Source organism: Lemur catta, chromosome 7, assembly GCF_020740605.2.
Source record: "Lemur catta isolate mLemCat1 chromosome 7, mLemCat1.pri, whole genome shotgun sequence".
NCBI classification, from domain to species: Eukaryota; Metazoa; Chordata; class Mammalia; order Primates; family Lemuridae; genus Lemur; species Lemur catta.
Genome location: NC_059134.1, coordinates 47,122,184 through 47,145,203, shown reverse-complemented (window position 1 = coordinate 47,145,203; position 23,020 = coordinate 47,122,184). Strand labels below are relative to the sequence as shown.

General features: G+C 46.9%; 1 protein-coding gene across 1 annotated transcript in view; it reads right to left on the bottom strand.

The window, feature by feature from the left end:
- Positions 1-205: 205 nt before the first annotated feature.
- ME3 (malic enzyme 3) overlaps positions 206-23,020 on the bottom strand; it is a 189,263-nt gene continuing 166,448 nt past the window's right edge. The window contains exons 8-14 of the mRNA XM_045557175.1: positions 8,948-9,045; positions 8,536-8,649; positions 6,744-6,849; positions 6,002-6,144; positions 5,245-5,418; positions 1,831-1,929; positions 206-443 (exon numbers count right to left, since the gene is read on the bottom strand). Coding sequence (XP_045413131.1) covers positions 282-443; positions 1,831-1,929; positions 5,245-5,418; positions 6,002-6,144; positions 6,744-6,849; positions 8,536-8,649; positions 8,948-9,045 — 896 coding nt within the window. The 3' untranslated portion in view covers positions 206-281. The remainder of the gene's footprint in view (positions 444-1,830; positions 1,930-5,244; positions 5,419-6,001; positions 6,145-6,743; positions 6,850-8,535; positions 8,650-8,947; positions 9,046-23,020) is intronic.

Below are 23,020 nucleotides of genomic sequence, written 5' to 3'. Positions count from 1 at the left end.
TTCTATGCAGGATTCTGTATTTCACACAAGGCTGAGCCAATGGTTGCAATTAATGAATGAAGAAATGCTTGGGAAGGAACTCAGAGGAGGGTTATAGAAAAGTGAACTCCCAGGGCCTTCAGGGACAAGGCTGTCATTCACTGTATGCCTTGGCATCTCCTCTCACATCAGAAAGTTCAAAGGAAAAAACACAGCAACAAGGATGGCCATTTTGGAACCCATTTATATTGTAGGTGTAACTTTGGGCTTCATCCAGCCCCATACCAGGCCCTGAGTCTGCATCAGACCGTCTGAACATTCATGGCTTCCTTGGGCCAAGTGTAGCTGTCCAGCGTAAAGGAGTCATAGTCTGGAGTGTAGACCAGGGATCTTACAAAAGCTTCCTTGTCCTTGGGCTCCGGGTAGTAGGAAGCCAGGTTGTGTTTGTACGCGTAGTCAAGGACCTAGGGAAAAACGTTTGGCTGAGGAACTGGATCTAAGGGGAAACCTGCCGAAAGGCCCTTGCTTGGGAGCCTGGGGAAGTGGCACACACCTTGAGGAGCAGGACTTGCTCCTCTCACGAGCGTGGCCCATGAAACCACTGGGTAGGAAGGATTTTAAGCTTTCTGCCTAGACAGGCTGCTGTGGGAAAGTAGAATAAACACTAGGCCAGGGTCAAGAGGCCTCAGCCTAAATTCTGCCTGCACCCAACTGCCTGTGGATCCTCAGAGGTGACATTGTCCTTGCTGAGCCTCAGTTTCCTCATCTGTAAAGTGGGGGTAATGAGACCTTTCTCTAGGGTGGTGCGAAGATAAAATTAGATAACAGGCAAAAGTGTCTAGTACCTGATATTTTTTGCCCCCTTGAATATGATGTGAATTGGACAAATAGCCTGGACACTGTTCTCTGGGTATTAGATTCGGCTTCAGGCGAGTGTGAATCTAAATATTCTAGAAAGGAAGGAACTGGACAAGGTGAAGTTGGGCCAAGAGCTGGACTGTTAGTCTTGAAGCCTGATTCTGAATCCTGCACTGGACAACTCATAGGGAGAGCATGTTGATGTACAATGCATTTTCTGAAATTATTTTTAAAACTTACCATAGGAAATGTAAAACATATACACTAATAGAAATAATACTATGATAAGCCCTCATGTACCCATTATCCAGCATCAACAATTATCAGTGTTGATCCAGTCTTTATTGCACCATATTTTGATTCCTTGAAAACCTATCGTCTCTGTAGAATCTCATAGTCTGGAATGTTACATGAACCTGATCATCCTATGGCCCAGCCATTCTGAGAGAAAGGGGAAGAATGAGATCTACTCTAGCCAGGCACGCACTGCGTGTGGAGTGTTCTCTTTTAATCTTCTCCAAAACACTGGTAGAGAGGAATTACCGGCCCTTTGGAAGAGGAGGAAACTGAGGCTCAGAGAAATGAAGTGATTAGGCCAAGGTTACAGTGCTGCTGATCGGCAGAGCTGGGACCCCAAAGCCTGAGCATTTTCATGATGCTACGCAAGCTGACCTTTCTTATAAATTGGTACTTATGATTCATTTTTTAAAAATTCCACCCACATTCTGGTCCACAAGACCATGGATTTTGATGACTTTTCTGCTTGGCCTTTGAGGGGAAATCCAGGAGCTTTCCCAGAACTGGCCTGGGTGGGATTTGCGGGTGGGGCTCAAGATTTAGGTGGACAGGAGTTCGTCACAAAGGGCCTGGGTTGCATGCAGTGCAGCCCAAGTATGTCTCCACTGCTGCCATCTCCTTAGCCCTCCTAAAGCCACAGACAGAGAAAGTGGTTGAGCCTCACTACCCATACTACAGGGGTAGGATGCCCCTTACTTTGACGGCAATTCTCAGAGACACGTCTCGGATGGTGCTGAGTGGTGGGTACAGTCTCCCCTGGGACAGATGCTGCTCGGAGACCTCCTGGGCAATTTGCTGGGAAGAAGGAGAGAACCAAGAGAAATAAGCTGAGTTTCTCCTTCCCAGAACAAGCGCAACCCCAGAGACTCACCCTGCCCCAGCATAGTTGGTCAAACGCTGCAGTTCCCGCCGTTGACTCTGCCACCCCATAGGCCCAGGAGAGCTTAATGCTTGGGCTTAAGCAAGGACACATCCTTTTGATACTAGACTAGCTGAGGCTTAAAACAACATGAGGGGCTCTGAATTCTAAAGCAAAATCACTAAAACGAAAATGAATAAATTCGTGGCCTGCAAAGCGAAGGCTATGTAATCTCTTCTTGGCAGGTCCAGCTTGTTCCACAGGGATCCCTGGGTCCCTCACTTCCTGGGTCCCAGTCTCCTCCCACATGTTTGGTACCTACCATCCAGGGTGCCCATCTAGGCAATGTTATGTCTTTGTGTTCAGGGCTCCTTGAGCTCTCCCTTCCAGCCCTGGTCCCAATCTGAGGGAGGCCTCTCCTCCAGCGAGTGAATGTGTCTCATGCCTTATCTGGATAAATGCCCTAAGCGCATCATCCTGGGAGCAGAACCTCCCACAGCTTCCCTCCCAAGTTTAGAGTCTGCCTCTGAGGGTCAAGCCTTATCCTTTGCAAGCCTCGTCCTCCAGCCTCAGATGCTGGTGCTCAGCCAGACTTGCAGACCAGTCTCTTTAATGTGGTGGCTTTGAATCTACTCCCACCCAATCTTCTGGTGTCAAAATTAAATTTGGGAAACGTTACTGGTGCTCTCTGAGAAGTGTCCCAGAAGTGACAAGGCAAAGGAGTTGGTCTCATCTCAGAGTTTGCAGACATTAGGGAAGGGGCCTCCATCTCTGCTCCCATCTCTCCTTTCCATTCATTCGGTCAAACATTCACTGAGCTCTACGATATGCTTTGTTCTGCACTAGGTGTTGAGGATCCACATGGTGAAGGGTTCTATGGAGAAGCAGCCACAGTCTTTTCCCTTATGGAGACTGGTGTCACTGCACAATTAACAAATGATTATAACAATTATAACACAGCAGGTGAGTGTAATGAGAATGGACATATAGGCACAGAGGAAGGCAGGGCCCTGTCTGCCACGAACAGGAAAGGCTTCCCGAAGTGTCAGGCTGATACCCAAAGGCAAAGTATGACTTACTTGAAAAGGAGAGATGGAATAGCATATGCAAATGCTTAGAGATAAGAGAGAGCAAGAGAGAGCATGGACTTGAGATTGAAAATAGCACATGGCTAGGTTGATGGTAGGGAGGGACTAAAAGTGAGGCTGGAGAGGGAAGGAGGGCCCCATGATAAAGTGCCTTGTATGGAAACCATGGGAAGGAATTTGGATGTCATCCTGTAAGCACCAAGGAGCCATACAAAGCTCTGAATTTAGGAGAGAAACCTGGCCTGCTGTGTGTTCTGCAGGATTGCTTTCCTTTGTGGAGGCATAGCTGATGGATCGATTAGAGAGAACGAGGTGTTCCATGGCTAGATCTGCATCTAGGAAGGTTATCTTGTGAAGAGATACTTTATGACACGTGTGGTCACTTCTAAGATGTTGGGCACTGGTCACGCTCTGCTGCAGCATGTAGTCAAGTAGCCTGGGGCCATCCTGGCGCTGTCACACACAAGCCAAATGACCCCAGGTCAATGACCTAAACTCTCTGTGCCTAACTTTCACTGTCAGTAACATAGGAATAAACACTGTACCTATTTTATGGAGTTGTTAAGATAAAATGAAGTAGTGCATGTAAATCTTCTTAAATCCTATATTAATATTCCATAGGAAAATCAAATTCAACTTAAATTATCTTAACTAAAAGCACCCTTTTCAGAAATATAACTTGTCAAGCCTTTGAAGACCAGACTATCAGCTCCTATAGGAGAGGGGGCTTGTCTTGCTCACAGCAGGTGCTTAATAAGTGGATCCAGGAGAAGTTGCTGTGTAATCGACGGACACTGTCTATGAAATGATGGAGTTGAACTGTCTCACAGCACTGGGGGGTGGTGGGTGTGTGGCTGTCTCGTGGGATTATATAGGAAGGGCTCTCGCAACCGTATTTCTGCACAACAGGGGAATTTGCTTTCAGGCTGACTTCAAGCAGGAAATGACTCTTCCCATCCAATGGGGGTTTCAAACAGCTCTGCCCATGGCCACAGGACAAGAACATTATAGCAGCGAGAAGAAATCCAAACACAGAATACTCAGACAAGAGGAACAGAAAGCTGCGGCGCAAAGTCAGAACTAGTGTGCACAGGGCTGGGGGGCAGCTGAAAAGCCTTCAGGAGGTATTATTTGCACTGCCTTGCAGAGCCAGGGCTCAAAGACCAGACATAGTGAGAAGGGGCCTGGTGCATGAGGTAGTCTTTCCCGATGGGCCTCATAGAAGTGGATCCAGACAGGGCTGTGTGGAAGCCATACCCGTGGCTGGTTGGTTTCAGGCTCTCACCAGTGCCACGATGAGGAGGAAATGCAGAAGGATGTTAGAAGTCACAGGAGCGCCTTTAGAGCTCATTGGGTATAAATACATTTAACATTTGTATATAGCTTTGATTAACTTCTCTCAACAGAGACATTTGTATGCTTTGGTTTCCTCAGAGTGACGATAAATGTCAAGAGCCTGGCACTTAGAAACCACTTGATAATGTCAGCCACTGTCACTGTTATAAATAACCATTATTATGAACATGGGCTGCCATTCTTAATGAATTCTTTCATGATTTTCATTGTGTCCAGTAAAGAACCCTTCTAGGAGCTTTACTAGTCAGATACTGGAATACATACGTCTCTAACACCCCCATGTGGGTGCTCAAGATCTGGGTACTCAGAGTAGGTAAAACCAGGCATGCAACCCCACCCACTACAGAAAGCTGTCCTGGTGGGGCTTACTACTGCCGGTTACCCCAGTGATTTGACCAAGGCCTGTGGCTTAAAAAAATCTGTCATCTGTCATGGTCCACAAGCCCCAATTTCAGGCGGCTTTGTTAGTATCTCCTTTGTCTAGTCATCTAGATGGCACTGCTGGGAGGCAGGGAGCAGCAGGAGGTATGTCCCCTCACTGCCAGAGCCTCCTGCCAACACCGCCCCCCCACTGACTGGTCCCCATCCCCCTCCAAAGCCCAGCCCTGTGTACTATTGAAGAGGTCAAGTCTCAAGGTGATCTTGAGAAATGCCTGAGGTTCCAGCACTCTGGCATCCACTGCCAGGGTTGGAGGGCAGGTGGGTAGAAAAGACAAGAGAGGAAGAATCTTTAGAGGTTGGGCAGGGGACCCAGTGTCAACCCACAGGTTCTATGGGAAGCATTTGAGGGAGCAGGGACAGTGATACCTCTGCCGTCAGGAGGAAGATCTCATCTGGGATGTGCCGGATCCCGCCGGCGATGACTCCCAGTGCCACCCCAGGAAACACGTAAGCATTGTTTCCCTGTCCGGGAATGAAGGTCTTGCCATCTTCCAGAGTTACACTCTTAAAAGGACTTCCACTTGCAAAAATCCCTCGGCCCTGGAGGCAGGAAGAAAACCACAGATGGAGCTTGGAGATTGGTTTGGGGAAGTAATGGTGGCCTGTTGTTATCTCCTAAATGTTGAACCTTTCTTCATCCTCTCCCAAGTGCCCAGCATTGTGCTGAGAACATGGCATGTACTTAAAGCACATTTGTTCATTTGAACAGAAAGCTCAGAGTCCACCTGAGTTACCTGGTGGCCAAAAAACAGCTGAAAGGTGATGGGGTTCACGGTACCTTTTTACCTGTCACCTCCTGGGAAGGCCAGCCCAGGACATGACAGGGGTGGAAGTGGCCCAGAGTCTACAAGTGCTTCAGGTTCTGGGTTCTGGTCAGAGCTCTATGTTATTTAGGAGGAACCTTGAGCAGTACAGCATAATGGTAAGAGTTTGGGCTTTGGAGTCAGACCTGGGTTTGAGGGCCAGCTCTGCTCCTTATTAGCTCTGTGACCTTGGGCAAGTTACTTCATCTTTCTGAACCTCAGTTTGCTCATCAGTGATGTGGGGATTTTTTTCACCCTCATAGGGTTACTCGTTGTTACTATGTCCTCTCAGCCGGGGGAAGGAAGGACTCCCCGCTGACCTCGGTGACCCGGTAGCACTTCTCAGCCGTGCACTCGGCCTTGCTGGTGGGGTTGCTCAGGGCAAAGATGATAGGGCGCTCGTGGAAGGAGGCCATGTCCCTCAGAATCTGCTCCGTGAAGGCTCCTGCGATGGCGGCAACACCTACAGGGAAAAGGGGGGTAGTGGGGATGCCTACTCTTTATAAACAACCGATTCCTCTCCTGGTGGTGGGGGGAGCCAGGCACACCATGAAAGACTCAGTTGTCTTGGGGATGGCAGCTCCACAGGGATGGAGGGAGCAGAAGGGAAAAGGGTCTTCCTGCTTGAGCTGCCTGAGATCTCCTGTCCATCTCTAAGGGACCATTGGTCCACTTCTGGTCCCTGCCAGGTAGGTGCACCTGTGAAGGCATTCCTGGGCATTGCCACTGAGAGTGGGCTGCGCCCCCAGTACAGGGAGAGATGCCAGGGTCCCCACCTTGGGGGAGGAGTGCTCATCTCATCCTGGTTACAGAGACCAACGCTGTGCTTTTCCACTGCACTGTATGATTCTGCATCACTAAGCTCTAACTCTGGGGCCTCAGTTCCATGGTTTTTATACGTAGTCACTCAGTAAAAATTTGTGGCATTGAATTGGACATGGGATGGGGGAAACAGCTGTGTCTCCTTGGGTTACTTATGCCTCCTGGCTGAGCCTGAGTCTCTCCATCTGCAAATGAAGAGGGTTAGCAGGGCTGGACAGGGGGTCACCTCCCTCCTCCTACCTATTATGGCCGTGGGCTTCACTAGCCTCACCGCCTCCTCCAGGGAGTTCACTTCAGGATGGTCTTGGGCAAACATCTCCTTCTCATGGTTCAGGTGGCTCCTCCCCTATAGGAAAAGAAGGAACACAAAGCAGCTGTGGTGGTGAGGGCCTGCTGGGCAGGGGGTATGGACGCATTTGGAAACTTTGAGAGCATTCCCCACTGAGCCCCATGCTTTGGTCTGAACAGTCAGAAGCCTTGGGGTCTGTTCTCTTGATCAGATTTCCTGATAGAACCTAAAGTGGAACCTACATGTTTTTAGGGGTATGTGTGTGTGTGTGTGTGTGCATGTGTGTGTTTGTGTATGTGTTTCTTTAACCTAAACCATGTATGGAGAATCCACAAAGAATTTATTTGAACTGATGGGCTCATGGCTTCCTGGGCCAGGACAGAAAGGCTCTCAGGAAATGCCCAGGACCCTTGATTCCAAGGTATTCAGCACCCAGGCCCAGTCGAGGGATGAGGGCCAGAGCCGCCCTGGGTCAGGAAGTTAATCTGAACGTACGTAAAAGAGCCATTAACTCCCTGTGAATAACATTAAGCTAAGCTCCAGGAAAGGCTTAGCATGGCTGGCTATGCCCAGCCAGCTCCAGATTCCTTCCATTTCTTTAAATAGAAGTTGGTGGGTGACAGGTTGGCATGAATGTTGGTAAATAGGTACAGATGTTTCTAATCACTCCCTTTGGTTAGCTGACCTCATGAGAACCAGAGTGAAGATGTCAGCTCTGAGAGCCCCTTGGGTAGGGGTGAGCTTGATGGGGCAAGCAAAATGATATTGAAAGATGGGCGAGAGGGAAGAGTGGCAGCCTCTGGTAGCCTATACCTGGGACCAGATTATGCTCTGGAATGACGTGGGGTGGAAGGAGGAATCTCTAGGCCTACGTTGCTTCTAGCAGTATGGAACAATAGGAAGGTCAGTTTCTCCTGAGGGTCTCTGCTATTCTAGGTTGATGGCCCCAGGTATTTCACCTGTTCCCATCTCTGCCCTTGTTTTTTATCTCTCACTGACATTCTATGTTAGTGGGATTCTTGGAGTTAAAGCATGGAGCTCTGAGTGAAGCCCTAAGGAAGAGGTTATCCAATTAGGTCCCTCACCACATGCTAGTCAGAAGCTGGACTGTTTCTCTCTCATTCATACTTTCACTCATACCTCACACATTAATTATGCACTTGTCATGGGCCAGGCATTGACATCAAGACTCTGTAGTCCAGTGGGGAGACAGAAAAGTAAGGGGCAATTGCCCTACAATGTGGTCAGTGCAATGTATGGGGTGTGGGGAGCCTATGTGAGCACAGATTCAGGAAATGAGCTTCTTCAGGAGGTAACACTTGAGCTTAATCAGGATATGAGGAGGAAACTGGGATGCAATTGAGGATTAAGAGTTGGTGTGTGGCAAAAGGGAGAAGAATATTTCAAGCAGAAGAACAAAATGTGCAAAGATGTGAAAGACAGAGAGCATGTTACTTTCGGAGAACTATGATTTAATGTGGCTGGAGGGTAGTGCAAGGCAGGAAGGGGTGGAGGATAAGGCTGGAAGGGGCACACACACACACTCTCACACACGTATGCAAAACTTTTGGACAAGAGGATTGAGGATACTTTGGGATGAGTCTTTCGCTTTGGAGTTTAGGCCATTGCCCTCCTTTTGCTCTCTCTTCTGTCTGAGCAGTTTGTCCCCTGGAGACCTCTTCCAGTCCAGTTCCTAGAAGGTGTAGGTGTCAAGAAATCTCCATGTCTCCAGCCTGACAGTACCTTGACAATGAGCCCCTTGGAGTCCACCATCCAGATCTTCCTCATGGCCTCTGCCTTTGGTACACCTTCTTTTTCTAGGGCCATAACAAGGAGGTGGGCGATGCCCATGGCTGCCTGGAAGATACCATAAAGCAGGTGTTCAGACACAGGCAAACAGCAGCTCAGCACTTATCAGATGTTTCACCAAAATGAGTCCCTCTTCTTCCGCCCACCTCTACAACACCTGGGAGGCCCAGTTAAATCCTTGCTTTGAGACACCCCAATGTGGGGGCTTAGGTAGCTGCAATGATGAAAACACTCCTGTGCTGCTCCCTCCTCTCAGAACCCCAGGACACCTCCCCTCTTTGACTCACTTCTACCCATTCTTATTTTACTGCTGGAACAACAGTAGAGACCCCCTGATGGCACCTACCTCACCTGCACCTTGGAAAACAAACACATGATTGGAGAGCTTGTTCTTGGTGATTCGCAGAGCAGCCAGGATCCCTGCCACAGCCACAGAGGCTGTGCCTGCAACAGTGAGGACAGAAATCAACCTCTGGCCACTGGCCCCCAGCACCCAAGAGAAAAGCCTTGGCAGACTTCTCCATGCCTAGGACCTATGGAGGAATAAGCAACGTTCCTTAGCCCTTATGCCCTATGGGCATGAAAGTTTTGGTGCAAATCCTTGCTCTCTCACACATATAACTATTTTTCTTTTGAGAAACAGCTCCTGGTCTGTAACTTGACCCTGTGAGAGAGATCAGATAGTCAGGTGCTGCTACCACCATCATTCATAAATAAAATGACAAGGATATATGTAATATAATGGAAGCAAAAAAGAAGTGTTGATTTGTTTAAGGGATAAATGGATAAAAATTTTTAAAAACACAACCTGACCAGGAGACATTAAATGATCATGTGGTCTGAGCTGCCCATCTGATCCACCAAGTCAGAAGGTTGTTCCTGGTAGCAGACAATCATCAGATGGCTTGAGTATGTCTGGAGGGACAAGTAAGTTGCATGAGTAGGTGACTCAGACTAGTTTGAGCACTGCTGCATGACTTCTTTTCCATTAATTCACATCTAAGTTCTCACTGGAAATTCCTTAAAGCCAGCTGACCAAGGAGAAAGAAACTTGGGCTTGGTTTAGAAATTATTCTTAATGATATGCTGGCACCAACTAGAAGTGCACAGTTGTAGCTTCACAGCCCCAGTAAAAGATAGCCTTAAAAAGTAATGGTGAAGGACAGTGGACGTGACTTCAAGTGGTAAATTTCATTGTTCACTTTGGTCCAGGAGATGGCTAGATCTACATTGATTCATGGACAGTAACTAATGGTTTAGCTAGATGGTCAGAGACTTGGAAAGAACAAAATAGTAAGATTGGTGTTGAGGAGGTCTGGGAAAGGGGTGGGTGAATGGACCTCTTGGAATAGGTACAGAGTGTGAAGATGTTTGTGCCCTATATAAAGATCACCGAGGGACATACTGAGAACAGGCTCTCAATAATCAGATAAAATGGCATGACCTGTATATGTCAGATAGCATTTTTCTCCAGCCAGCCAAGGTTTGCTTAGTGTGCTTACATACAAAAATAGTCATGGTGGCAAGGATGGAGGCTATGCATGGACTTTCTCTCATCAAGGTTGACCTGTTACTGCTACTGCCAAATAACTAACCTGGCAATGGGGTACCATTCCCTGGGGAGACCATCCACCTGTTGGCAGGGTGATTACATTGGACTCCTTCCATCATGGAAAGCAAAGAGATCTGTCCTCATGGGAGTATATACATATTCTGGATATGGATTTCTATCCTTGACTATAAAGCTTCAGTCAACACCATCATCTGTGGATGCTTGGAATGCCTATTCATCATCCAGATACATTCCAGACAACAAGGCTTCTAATCAAGGAATTCATTTCATAGTAAAAGAAGTGAAGCAATAGGCCCAGGCCCATGAAATTCACTGATCTTAACATGTATTCAACCAATCAGGAGCAGCTGGCCTAACAGATCAATACAGTGGCCTGTGGAAGACTTACTTAAGATTTGAGTTGAAGCAACACCCTACAGAGGTGATGAGCTTCTATCTAACAGGATGCAATATATGACTTGATTTAGCAAATAGTACCTTGTGTCCTTTCTCCCACAGTCAGAATGATGGGTCTGGAAATCGACGGGTAGAAAGAAGTGTGAGTAGCTCCTCTCACCAGTTCACCTAATAACCCATTTTCAGAATTTCTGCTTCCTGTCTCTTCCACTTTGTACTCTTCTCGATTGGCGGTCTTAGTTCCCAAGAGAAAAATACTTTCACTGGGATTCACAACATGGTTCTATTGAATTGGGAGTTGAGACTGCTACCTGGCCAGCTGGGGCTCTTTTGTCACTAAATCAGTGGGCAAAGAAGAGGGTTACTTTTCTGGCTGTGGTGATTCATTTAGATATCCAAGGGGACACCAGGGACAGGGAAGACTATTTCTGAAACCTAAGGGATCTTCTGGGGTGTGTCTTAGTACTTCATGCTCACGAGTAAATATTAATGAATACTTTGCAACTAAAGAGAGTCAGGACCATTGAGGATTCAGAGCCTTCAGAATGAAGGTTTGGGCCACAATACTGGGTAAAAAATCCTAGCCAGGTGAGGTTCTGTCTGAGGACAAGAAAACATGGAATGAGAGGTTAAGGGAGAAAGCTATTAATATAAATATCAACTGTGGTCTCACAACTGGTTACAGAAATGAGGAATGTAGCAGTCATCCATATTTTCTTCGTTGATTATTATTTGACAATATATAATGGCATACATTAGCTAGTTTCTTCTCCCTTTTCCTTCTCATTGTCTTATATAAGTTTGTTGGAGGTTAATTCTTCATTTTGGTCTTTAGGTAACATAATTTTCAAATGTGAACTGTGACTGATTTTTATGAGTAGTTAATCCTGTCCAGAGATGGAGAGCGTGACTATATTCCAGAGGTGAATAAAAGGACTATTGAGCCTTTGCCTTTCCCCATTTTGGGGAGAAGGTGAGAATATCTTCATTTGTTAGAAAGATAGTTGCATTTTGCTAGGCATTTTGTTAGAGTTGTTTTTGTTATGTGGAAGTACACATGTGGAACAATGTGTCTGAATGCTGAACAGCTAAAAGGGTGGACTGTGCTAATTATTGGGTAATTTTTTTTCTCAGCTTGAAATCCACCCTTCTTTACACTGCCTTTCAGCATCACCCCTGTCTTATAGGATTACTGGGTAAAATGTAGAACACTTAGTAAAATCTGAATTTTAGATATGCAACATTCTTTTTAGGATAAGTATGTCCTATGTGATATTAGCATAAATATTCTAAAAAATTATTTGTTATTTATTCAACATTGAAATTTAATGGAGTGTCCTGCATTTTGGTTTTGCTAAATTTGGCAACCCACAGTCTTGGTTCTTCAACTCCACAGTAGCAGTTTATTCCTGAAGCAGTGGTTGAATGCAGTTTGCAGTTCGTCTATTACTTAGAGAACTAGCTTCATAGCATGCCCCTCAGTGACACCAACGCCAGCCAACTGCCACCTCCTCTTTCTTTTGTTCCCTCAGCCTCAGGTGTGGTAGCAGATCCTTAGTGTTTCTTTTTGGCTTTTTAATTCCTTAACACATAATTAACAATTCTTCTTATGAAGTCTTCTCTGTTAAAGCAACTGGTATTGACTCTGAGTGACACAGAATTCACAATAAAGTCATCACAATTACCAATGTTAAGCCTCCACAATGGCAAAAGAAAAAAAAGGAAACTAAAGTGGGACAATTTATGGCTTGTTAAATTTGCACAAACTAAAATATTGATGTTATCTAGGGTTGGTGAAGGAACAGTGAAAAGTAAACAGATCCAACATACTTTGCATTTTAAAAAGTGCTACAGTCTTTTTTGGAAAACTATTTCCCAGTATAGACTAAAGGCATAAAATGTTTTTGCCCTTTGACCTCATACTTCTACTTCTGGGAATCTAAGTATGGAAAAATCCAAAATGTGTATACTGGATATTTATGACAGTTTATTTACAATACAGAATGACTGGAAAGAATCTAAACATCTACCAAGGGAGTAATGGTTAACTAAATTATCTAGTGTAGATACTCAGTAGAATATTTTGCAGCCATTAAAAATGATCATTATGAAGATTATGTAGCAACATGGAAAATTCTATGAAGTTAGTAACATCAGATATTGTTATAAGTGCTTTAAATGTCTTAATGTAAAGACATTTATTTATCTAATCCTCACTATTATCATTCTCATTTTACAGGCTGGGAAAATGAGGTACAGAGCAATTTGCTGAATTGCCCAAGATCATATAACAGAGCTGGGATTCAAATCCAGGGACTCAGCCTCTAGCGGCTTGTATGCTTAACCACTAAACTATACTCCATTGAGTTGGTTGGAAGGAAGAGAACCATAAACAGTATACACATAATGATTCTAATTATAATGTAACACACACACAGAATCCAGAAGGAACTTCAAAATACTAATGGTTGCAGGGTAGGTGTGTGAGTTTCCCAGGTGGCTTGTTTTTTGCTACTCTGGGGTAGGCTTTCTCCTAGAAAATGGGTTGGATTTGTGCTTGGCTTAGGGGCTGAGACAGGGGGCACAGTAAACAGTTGGAGTCTAAGAAGTGCACATTCATCATTGTGGACATCAGAAGGCAGGACTCAAAGCAGGAACACCCTTGGTAGAAGATGGGGTGCAGGCTCTCACGTCTTCACACAGCTGTGCCGTGGAGAGACAGCTGAACTGTCAGCAGAGTCACAGAGGCAGGGCTGAGACTACGAGGACTTTCTAACATCCTTCTGCGGGTCCCCTAAGTGCTCAGTGTGCAGTTTACTGAGGGCCTATCAAGTGACAGATACCATAGCAGGCATTTTGGAAGACTGATGAATCACACATGGTCTCTGCCATCAGGAAACTCCCAGTTTAACCAAGGCTTGGGCATAAAAAACTATAAGACAATCAGTAGTCAGAAGTCACTGGAAATTATTGCATTCATTTATTCACTGAGCATCAATTAAGAACCAGACTCTGGGGTATTGAGGACACCGCTGGTAACAAAATAGACTAGGTTCATGCCTCTTCATAAGGAAAGAAGTTATTACATGATTAAAAAGTATAACAACTGTTATAAAGAAGTTCATAACATGCCCTTTGTTAGTTTATGTACCGAAAAGTGTATTATCAGTATCAACCCACCCTTGCAGCTTCCTGCTTTCCTGTGTACTCTATGTAGTATTCATTCTTCCCTAAATATGCCATGCATTTTTACACTTACATGCTTTTGTCCATGCTGTTCCCACTATCTTTTGATTTCCATTTTAACTTGATCATTGACCCAAGGATCATTCAGCAGCACGTTGTTTAATTTCTATGACTTTGTGTAGATTTAACTTTCTGTTGGAATTGATTTCTGATTTTATTCCACTGTGGTTTGAGAAGATACATGGTATGATTTTGATATTTTTGAATTTGTTGAGACTTGTTTTATGACCTAAGATATGATCAATCTTGGAAAATGTCCCATGTGCTAATGAGAGGAATATATATTAAGTAGTTTTGGGGGTAGAATGTTCTGTAAATGTCTGTTGGGTCCATTTGTTCTAGAGTCTCATTTAAGTCCAAGCCTTCCTTATTCATTCTCTGCTTTGATGATCTGTCCAGTTTGTTCAGTGGGGTGTTGAAGTCTCTGGGAATTAAGATGCTATTGTTTATTTCTTTGCTTAGATTTAGTAGAATTTGCTTTATGAATTTGGGAACCCCTCTGTTTTGTGCAAATATATTTAGGATTGTTATGTCTTCTTGTTGAATTGCTTCCTTTAGCATTATATAATGACCATCTTTATCTTTTTTTTTTTTTACCATTGTTAATTTAAAGTCTATTTTATCTGATATGAGAATGGCTACACTTGCTTACTTTTGGTTTCCATTTGCATGGAATATTTTTTTCCATCTCTTTATCTTGAGTCTGTGTGAGTCCTTATGGTTTAGCTGTGTTTCTTGGAGACAGTAAATAGTTCAGTTGTGTTTTTTCATCTATTCAGCTAGTCTATGTTTTTTAAGTGGATTATTCAGACTATTCATGTTCAGTGTTAGTATTAGTATGTGGGATGTTGTTCTGTTCATTATGTTGGATGATACCTTGTTTTGTTTTGCCTCTTGTGCTATTGTTTTACGAGAGCTGTGAGCTTTAACTTTTGAGTGTTTTTACATTGGTGGATATCTATTGTACTGTTCTATGTATAATGCACTTTTGAGTATTTCCTGCAGGGCAGGTCTAGTAGTGACAAATCCCTTTAATGTTTGCTTATCTGGAAAAGTCTTTATTTCTCCATCATTTATGAAACTTAGTATTGCTAGACACAAAATTCTTGGCTGCCTGTAGTTATTTTTAAGAAGACTGAAGATGAGGCCTCAATCCCTTCTGGCTTATAAGGTCTCCATTGAGAAGTCTGCTGTTAGCCTGGTGAGTTTTCCTTTGTAGGTCCGTTGTTGCTTTCATCTTCCAGCTTCTATAACTTTCTCCTTCATTTTGACATTGGCCAGGGTGATGACTGTGTGTCTTGGAAATGTCCTATTTCCTAAGAATCTTCCTGGGGTTTGATGACCATCTTGTATCTGGATATCTGAGTCTCTGGTGATAACAGGGAAGTTCTCCCCAGTAATTCCTTCAAATAGGTTTTCCATGCTTTTTGCTTTTTCTTCTTCTCCCTCTGGGATACCTGTAAGTTGTATATTGGCTCATTTCACATAGTCCTATATTTCTCTGAGTGATTGTTCATTCTTCTTTATCCCTTTTTTGGCATCATTTTTCTGACTTAATGAGTTAGTTCAAAAGCCTTGTCTTTACGCTCGGAGATTCTTTCTTCTGCTGGTCTGGCCTGTTGTTGAAGCTTTCTGCTGTATTTTGTAATTCCTTAAATGACTCTTTCATTTCTTTAAGTTCTGTTATATCCTTTCTTGTGTTGTCTATTTCTTTTGTGAGTTTTTCATATTTTTCATTCATGTCCTGAAATATTTTTTTGGCTTCTTTGTGTTGGTTTTCAACTTTCTCTTCAATCCCATTTATCTTATTTGCCATCCATATTCTGAATTCCATTTCTGACATTTTTTCCCCCTAGTCCATCTCTTTCTCCATATTTCTGACATTTTGACAGTTTCCTTTTGGTTGGGGTCTACTGCTGTGGATTTACTGTGATCCTTTGAGGGTGTGGACCTAGCTTGTTTTTGCATGTTGCCTGAATTCTTTTGCTGGTTTCTTCTCATCTGAAACCTCTTCTCTCAGCTCAGGGCTGATAGGGTTGAGGCACACCTGTTCTCCTTCCCTGGGAACTCTCCTACTTAGTGAGAAAGAGGAGAGGTCCGTAGATAGGGCTTTCGTGTTCTACTCTGGAGGACTGACCCAGTAGGAGAGGAGCAGACTCACTGAGAGCCTATAATGCAGCTGTTCACCTGCACTGTCCCACTCCCCTGTGGTTGTCACGGTCCGAGTTGGTGCTGGGAGGTATTTGTACAGAGTGGTGGGTTGGTCCCCAGGCTGCTGTTGGAAGCTCAGGCAGGGGGCTGGGCAAGTCCCTCTCCACGAAGGCAGGTGGTGTGACCTTAGCCAGCACCTCAGTGTGACCTTGGCAGGCACCTGGGAGGGTTGCAGGACATTTGCAGGTACTTGGATGCATCTTGGGACTGCAGCCTGTGGTGGGGTGGGTTTTGGGACCTCACTAAGTACCTGGACATGTCAGGACTGCAGCTAGTGGCAGGTCAGGTTGCAGGACCTCGGCAGGCACCTAGGCGGGTCTCGGGACCTTGGTGGGCACCTGGGTGCATTGTGAGGCCTTGGCAGGCACCAGGTTGCATTGTGAGACTGAAGCCAGCAGAAGGATGGATTGCAGAACCTTGGCGGGCACCTGTGCAGGGTGCCGGACCTTGGCAGGTGCCTACACAGGTTGAAGGGATTTTGCTGGTGCCGGGGCAGGTCATGGGCTGCAGTGGCTGGGCCACCTGTGGCTGGCAGGGTGGGGAGCACGTGGCTGGGGCTCTACCTCTGCCCAGGTCCGACTGTGGCAGCTGCTGTGGTGTTACTCCGGTGGTAGCAGCGGTGCTATTGAGATGGTGAGATGGTGGTGGCAGATGCTGAAGGCCGGTGGGTGCCTGCTCTGCTCGGATTCCTGGGAGATGGCTGGTGAGGGGCATTGGGGGGTGCATGGGATCCAGTCACAGTGCACATGGGAGGCCTGCCCTGCCCTGCTCCCTCCCTGGCCTGGCAGGAGGAATGGGAAGGTGGCTGCAATGGAACTGAGCCCTCTGCAGACCGGGTGCCCTGAGGGTGAGAGCTCAGATCGGCGTCTGTCCCAGCGACCCGGGACCAGAAGCTGCCGGGACTCCACTGTGCCCGCTGTCCAGTGCAGTGCTGCTGCACAGTCTCCAGGCAGTTTCCTGATCAGTTCAGAGGCCTGCTGTGGTGGAGAAGCCCCCTCACAGCTCGGGTTGCAGTGTCCGCGCGGGTGTGTGGAGCCTGGGGGATCTCTCCCCTGCCCCTTCCCCGTGTGTGGACACTTCCCTAAGGTACCTCTGAACTTGCCAAGTGGATCACGCTGCCTCTCTCTGCCCCACTTTGGGTGTCTCCAGTTGCTTCTCTGATGATTCACAATACTGTCTGTGAGATGGTCCATCCCCAGGTGCAACTCTACCCGAGACCTTTAATCCTTGTGAGTGGCGAGTGCAGGCTGCTTCTAGTCCACCATCTTTGTTCCTCCCTCCACTGTCTATAAGACCCTGTTTCATTTCGTGATTTATTCCTTAAGACTCAGCCCAAATAATCAGCAGGGCATTCCTTGTTCCCCCAGGCATCATTAACCACCCCTTCTTTTCCCAAATCTACTTTTTATCTAACCTGAATGAAGCTGGATTGTAGCATGGTCAGGCCCAGCACTGTACTACATTCAAAAGAAACACTAAGGTGACATCCAAGAAAGCATCAAAAAGCAATTTAAATAATTACTTAAGTCACTTAAAGAGGTGGTGAGGAGAACTGCATTGTACAACCCTCCCCCCAAATCCCCAAATCCTCTTTGTCCATAATTTTCTCCAAAGTCCATTTCTTATGGCAGCAGCTCCCCATTTCTGCCTCCTCACATTTCAATGAAAGGATGCAAGGGCAGCTGCCATTTATTGGCCTTGGCTCAGCGCTCTGTGCTTACCAGTATTTGCTCATTTATTCTCTGCCCTTAAAACCCACTTTCATTTTAGTTCTACTGAGTCAGAATCTGTATTTCAGAAGTTCTCCAGATGATGTGTATGCCCATTTGAGTTTGAGACACACTGAACTAGATGGCTTCTCTAGGCTAAATGCTAGTTGCCACTGGGTAGAGGGAGTTTTCTGCTTATCAGATTCTATCTATGTCAGGGCAGCCTTCTGGCTCCTGAAAGGAGGTGATGTGCACAGCACATGCCACCAGATGGCACCGAAGGCATTCCAGCACAGACATTCCGAAAGACACCACACTGGATGGGTCTTTTCCTTTCTGGGTGTCAGATGTTTTGGGGGGGTATTTCCAGGTTAGATAACTGGGATGACTCTCAGAAATTCAGCACTGGATGAGGATGGGAGCTATGACATTCAGCAACTGTACAGACGAGGAAACAGAAGCAGAGGGTGGCTTGGCCTGCTCAGTCGCCCAGTTGGAAGCAAAGCGAGGAAGCCTGAGGTGCTGCTTCTACCCTTCTAGGTCTGTGCAGCTCAGGCTGCCTTTCCCGACCGCAGCTGAAGGCAGCAGGGGAGGCATTATGGGGTTTCCCTGGGGGACACCCGAGCTGGGTGGCAGTGGAGGCAGAGGGACGTGAACTTAGGCAATGGATGCCAACATTCAGCCGTGGCTCTGGAAGGGATGGGGAACACACAACAGTGGGAAATCTGATGGGAAAGAGTCACACATTTCAATAAAAGGATACAAGGGCAGCTGCCATTTACTGATCACTCTTACTGTGGCCTAGGCTCAGTGCTGTGTGCTTACTAGTAATGGCTCATTTAATCTTCCCAACAACTCTATGAAGTAGGTACTATTGTGCTCCCATTTTTTCCCCACAGAAGTGGAAAGTGAGGCTCAAAGACAACAGAAATAATCAGGACAGAACTGAATCCTGCCATCAAATGTATAAGCCCTCTGCCTCCATGTCCACGTCCTTTGCCTCTCCTTCTGTTACCACTGATGTACCGTCCCCACTCCTGGGTACAGCACCACTTGTGCACCGGATCCCATCCTTTTTGTCCACTGAAGGAATGTTTCCTGTTATTCCCTCCCCTCTTTCTTGCATATTCAATTTCTCTCTCTCTATTGACAATAGCTATCAGCACATAAATACATTACAAAGCTTCCATATTTACAAAGCGCTCCCTTGACCCTCTGTGGTTCCCACCCTATTTCATACTCCCCTTCATAGCAACCCATTCTAAAGAGCTGAATATAGTCACTGCCTCTGTTTCCTTTCTTCTCAGTCTCCGTGAAACCCAGTCCAATCAAGTGACTGACCCACCTCTTGTCAAAGTCACCAAGCACCTCCACCTTGCCAAATTCGGTGGTCAATTCTAAGCCTTCCTCTTCCTTGACCTCTCCGTAGCATTCGATACTGTTGCCCATTTTTTTTTTTTTTGAGACAGAGTCTCACTCTGTTGCCCAGGCTAGAGTGCCGTGGTGTCAGCCTAGCTCACAGCAACCTCAAACTCCTGGGCTCAAGTGATCCTCCTGCCTCAGCCTCCCGAGTAGCTGGGACTACAGGCATGCGCCACCATGCCCAGCTAATTTTTTCTATATATATATTTTTAGTTGTCCATATAATTTCTTTCTATTTTTAGTAGAGATGGGGTCTCACTCTTGCTTAGGCTGGTCTCAAACTCCTGAGCTCAAGCAATCCTCCCGCCTCGGCCTCCCAGAGTGCTAGGATTACAGGTGTGAGCCACCGCCATCCATTCTTTCTTTTGGGAAACTCTTTCTGCACTTGGTTTCTGGAACCCCACACTCATCGAGTACCTCCCTGGCTACTTCTTCATGGCCTCTTTTCTGGGATCTTCCTTGGAGGCCATACTTAGAGGTGACATGGCATGCCAACTAAAGACCAGCGCTCAAGAAGAAAAAGAACAGTTCTTAAGCCCAAAATTATAAAGTTCGGCAGTAAATTTATCATCTCCATCATTAACTTGCATTTTTCGGTGGCTCTTGGGCTATGTGCCAGGGATTTAAAATTGGAGAGGAAGGAAGCTACTTAGGTTTTTGAAGGTAACTACCCTGAGAAGCCCGTGGGTCCAGGATGTGCTGGAACATGACTTGTGCCCATAAATGCCACAGGCAGCTGAAAGTGTGACTGGTTGTTCCCATTCATGACAAAAGAAAACCAAGTTTTCTTTTTTAGAGTGAGCTTTCCATAATTACATTTCCTGCAAACTTAGTGCTTGAGGTTATAAGTTTAGGAAATAGCACAAAAGGACAAGCTGAAAATGTAGTTTCTGCTTTTAACAGTCACATTTGACAAAGTTAAAGGAGTTCTCTGCTGAACAACAGATTATTGGAGGAAAGAGAAAGAATTCATTGCTTTATCAGGTGAAGGAGGACTGCTGACCCAGGCAGCAAGAAGGACAGGAAGAGTTAGGCTCAGTCAGGGTCTGCCCAAGGTGGCCTTGGAGGCCTGGCAGGACTGGACAGCCTCTACGATAGGGCCAGCCCTACCTCCATGATCCACAAGAATTACCTTCCCACAGCAGCTACTACCATTCATGTATTCCCGTGGCAGTTACTGCCATTCATTTATTCACGAGCATGTACTGAATGCCTGTTCTGGGCCTTCACTGGGCTAGGCCTTGAATATACAAAGATGAATAAAAAAGTCTTGTTCTCAGGAGTTGCTGGTATAAATGTTCAGAAAATTCAGCTCCTTATTAGACACCAAGCAAAGGCCTTCTAGACTACTTTGACACTATTTCTCTGTCATACGGAGTTTTCTAGAGCCCTTGGACTCTCTTAGAGGGCAGTTCCTGGTCCATGAACAAGGCAGGGTTAGGCCTATTCTGCCACAATTTGGAAGGAGCCAGGAGGAATAATTACCATGATCTTGGCTTCTCTGGGGTGTTAGCTGTTGCAGCAGGCTGAAAGGGACATAGGTCTCAGAGGAGCCAGGATCAGATACAGGAAACTGATATGAACGTCAGGGCTGGGGACAGCACTGGAAGAGAAGAAAAGCCTCAGAACCCAGGACTTAGTGAAAAGGAAGGCTTTGGGAACTGGGCAGAGATGAGGTTAAAGAGACCAGGGGAGTTTCACTGTGGGGGAGAGACCAAGGAAAGACCTGGAACTGCTGCTCAGTGTGTTTGGTGGTGGTGGGCAAGGGTGCCAGAGACGGCAGTAGACCCCTGACAGCCAAAAGTAACCCTGGTGTCTTGTAAACAAGACAAACCAGCTGGACAAAGCCTTCAGAGCTGGGCTGTCCCTGCCTGCCTGTCCCCTATGTGGCATCTAGGCCAATGCAAAGTCCCCCATCCCATGCCAACGAGGTTGTCATCTTCCATTGGCTGAGAGCCCCATCCATGGCCCTGGGGAACTCTGAAGCATTCTGCAAAGTGGGCAACCACCGTCCAACGTCACTCCTGGGTTCTGGGGAAGGGTGGGGTCATCTAGGCGCCTGTGGCTTGGCCCTGGATGCAGTGTCCTGGGCGAGGTGACACTTGAGCCTTTAAGGACAAACAGACACTAGCCAAGAGCAGGAAGGGAGTTCTAGGCAAAGGCACCAGCATATTCAAAGTCACAGGCATGGCAGAAAACTCACAGAACGGTGACTTATGCAATGGGCTGGAAGAACAGGGTATATGAGGGAAATGGAGATGGGGCCCTGCCTCTCTTCTCCTTAGGCTTCCCCAGTCCTGTGCTCACACTTGGCCCCTCCTCACCCCTACCAAACCTCTCTGTCCTGGGTCTCGCCCCTTCTGTCCTTCCTCCCATACCTGTGTGTCCAGAGCCCGCTATGCACCAGAGATGTTAGTAACAGGTACCAGAAACTGACTGTACTCCTGTTCCTGCCTATACATTACTACAATCCTACAACCACCTAGTGCCATGAACGAGCTGGAAATGCCTAACGATGAATTGACGTAGGCTCCAACCAACCAGAATAGACGCTGCCCAATGAAAGCACCCTGGCCACTCTGGCGATACTGGCTGATGAGGAGCTGTGGCTGTTAAAACTGCTATGTCCATTTTACAGAGGAGGAAAAGCAGGCTTTGAGAATTTAACCCGCTTGGCCCAAGCTCCAAAGCAGGAAAGTGGGGTTCAGACCTAGACTTGTCTCAGTCCAACGTCTGACTGTTAAGCACTCTGGCTCACAATTAGAAGTGTGAAGGGTGACGATGGCCTGACATAGTGCACAGGTACCCTCACAGGCTGCCTGGCCTGGGGATATGGCAGGATGGACGTAAGGCAGGGCCAGGGGAGGCTGGTGGGGTGGAGGATGCTTTGGGGCCAGTGAGCCAGCGGGGCTTTCCATCTCCAGCCACCCTGTGTGGTCAGCTTGCACGTGGAGGCCAGGAACCCGCGGTCACTAGGCCGGCAGCATCCTGGCCCTGGCTCCTCGTGCGTGGCTCTCCTTCCTTCACTAGGACAAAACCGCCCTGTGCCCCAGCTTGGCCATCCCCACTGCCTTTCCCCTTTCAGGCCTCTCTTTCCTCCCATAAGAGCAAAGATGCTTCTCTGGACCCAGCTGAAACAACAAAAGTCACCTGAGCCTCTGCCTTTTCCAAAATTCCTGAAAAGGCTGCCAGCGATGAGTCAGTGCGTTGGCAGCTCCGCTCGCCAAGGACCAGCCCAGGCCTGGGCTGAAGCCGCATGTGAGTCTGAGCTGGGGCGGGAGGCAGAGCCGATCAGAAGCCCTGGGGAGCTCTTTTCCCGTCAACTGCGGGGGCTCCAGAGGCCGGCCCTGTGGGGTCAGTGGTTCTGAGGTGCGTGGCACAGGGCGACCGGCTGGGAGACAGTTCAGATAATGTGCCCCAGGCTCCTGCTCAGCACCAGGCCATGGCCCTGCTCTCACAGAGCTCAGACTTCAGTTATACCTTTCCTTGTTCCACTGCGGACGTGAGGCTGGGCTGGGGCTCAGAGCAGGTAGCACAGTCCCAGTCTCGTTTTCATGTGGGTTGCTTGGTTCCAGCCTCCGCCACATGTGGCTCCCAGGCAGACTCTGAGAATCTGTCCCCAGGCCCTGCTGGGTGGACTGTGCCAGTCCCCAGCTCCCACGTGCGGTGTGGTTTTGGTTTCCCTTTACTATGATTCCTCACTGCTCGCTCCTCCCTCCCTCCCTCTCCCAGCCCTCTTCAATCCTGTGCATGGAGGTACTCCTCTCCTACTTTTGAACACAGCTATGTAGTTTTCTACTTCATTTCTCCTTATTTTGCATTTGGAAATAAAAGGGCACAATTCCAGCATGGGCTGAATCTT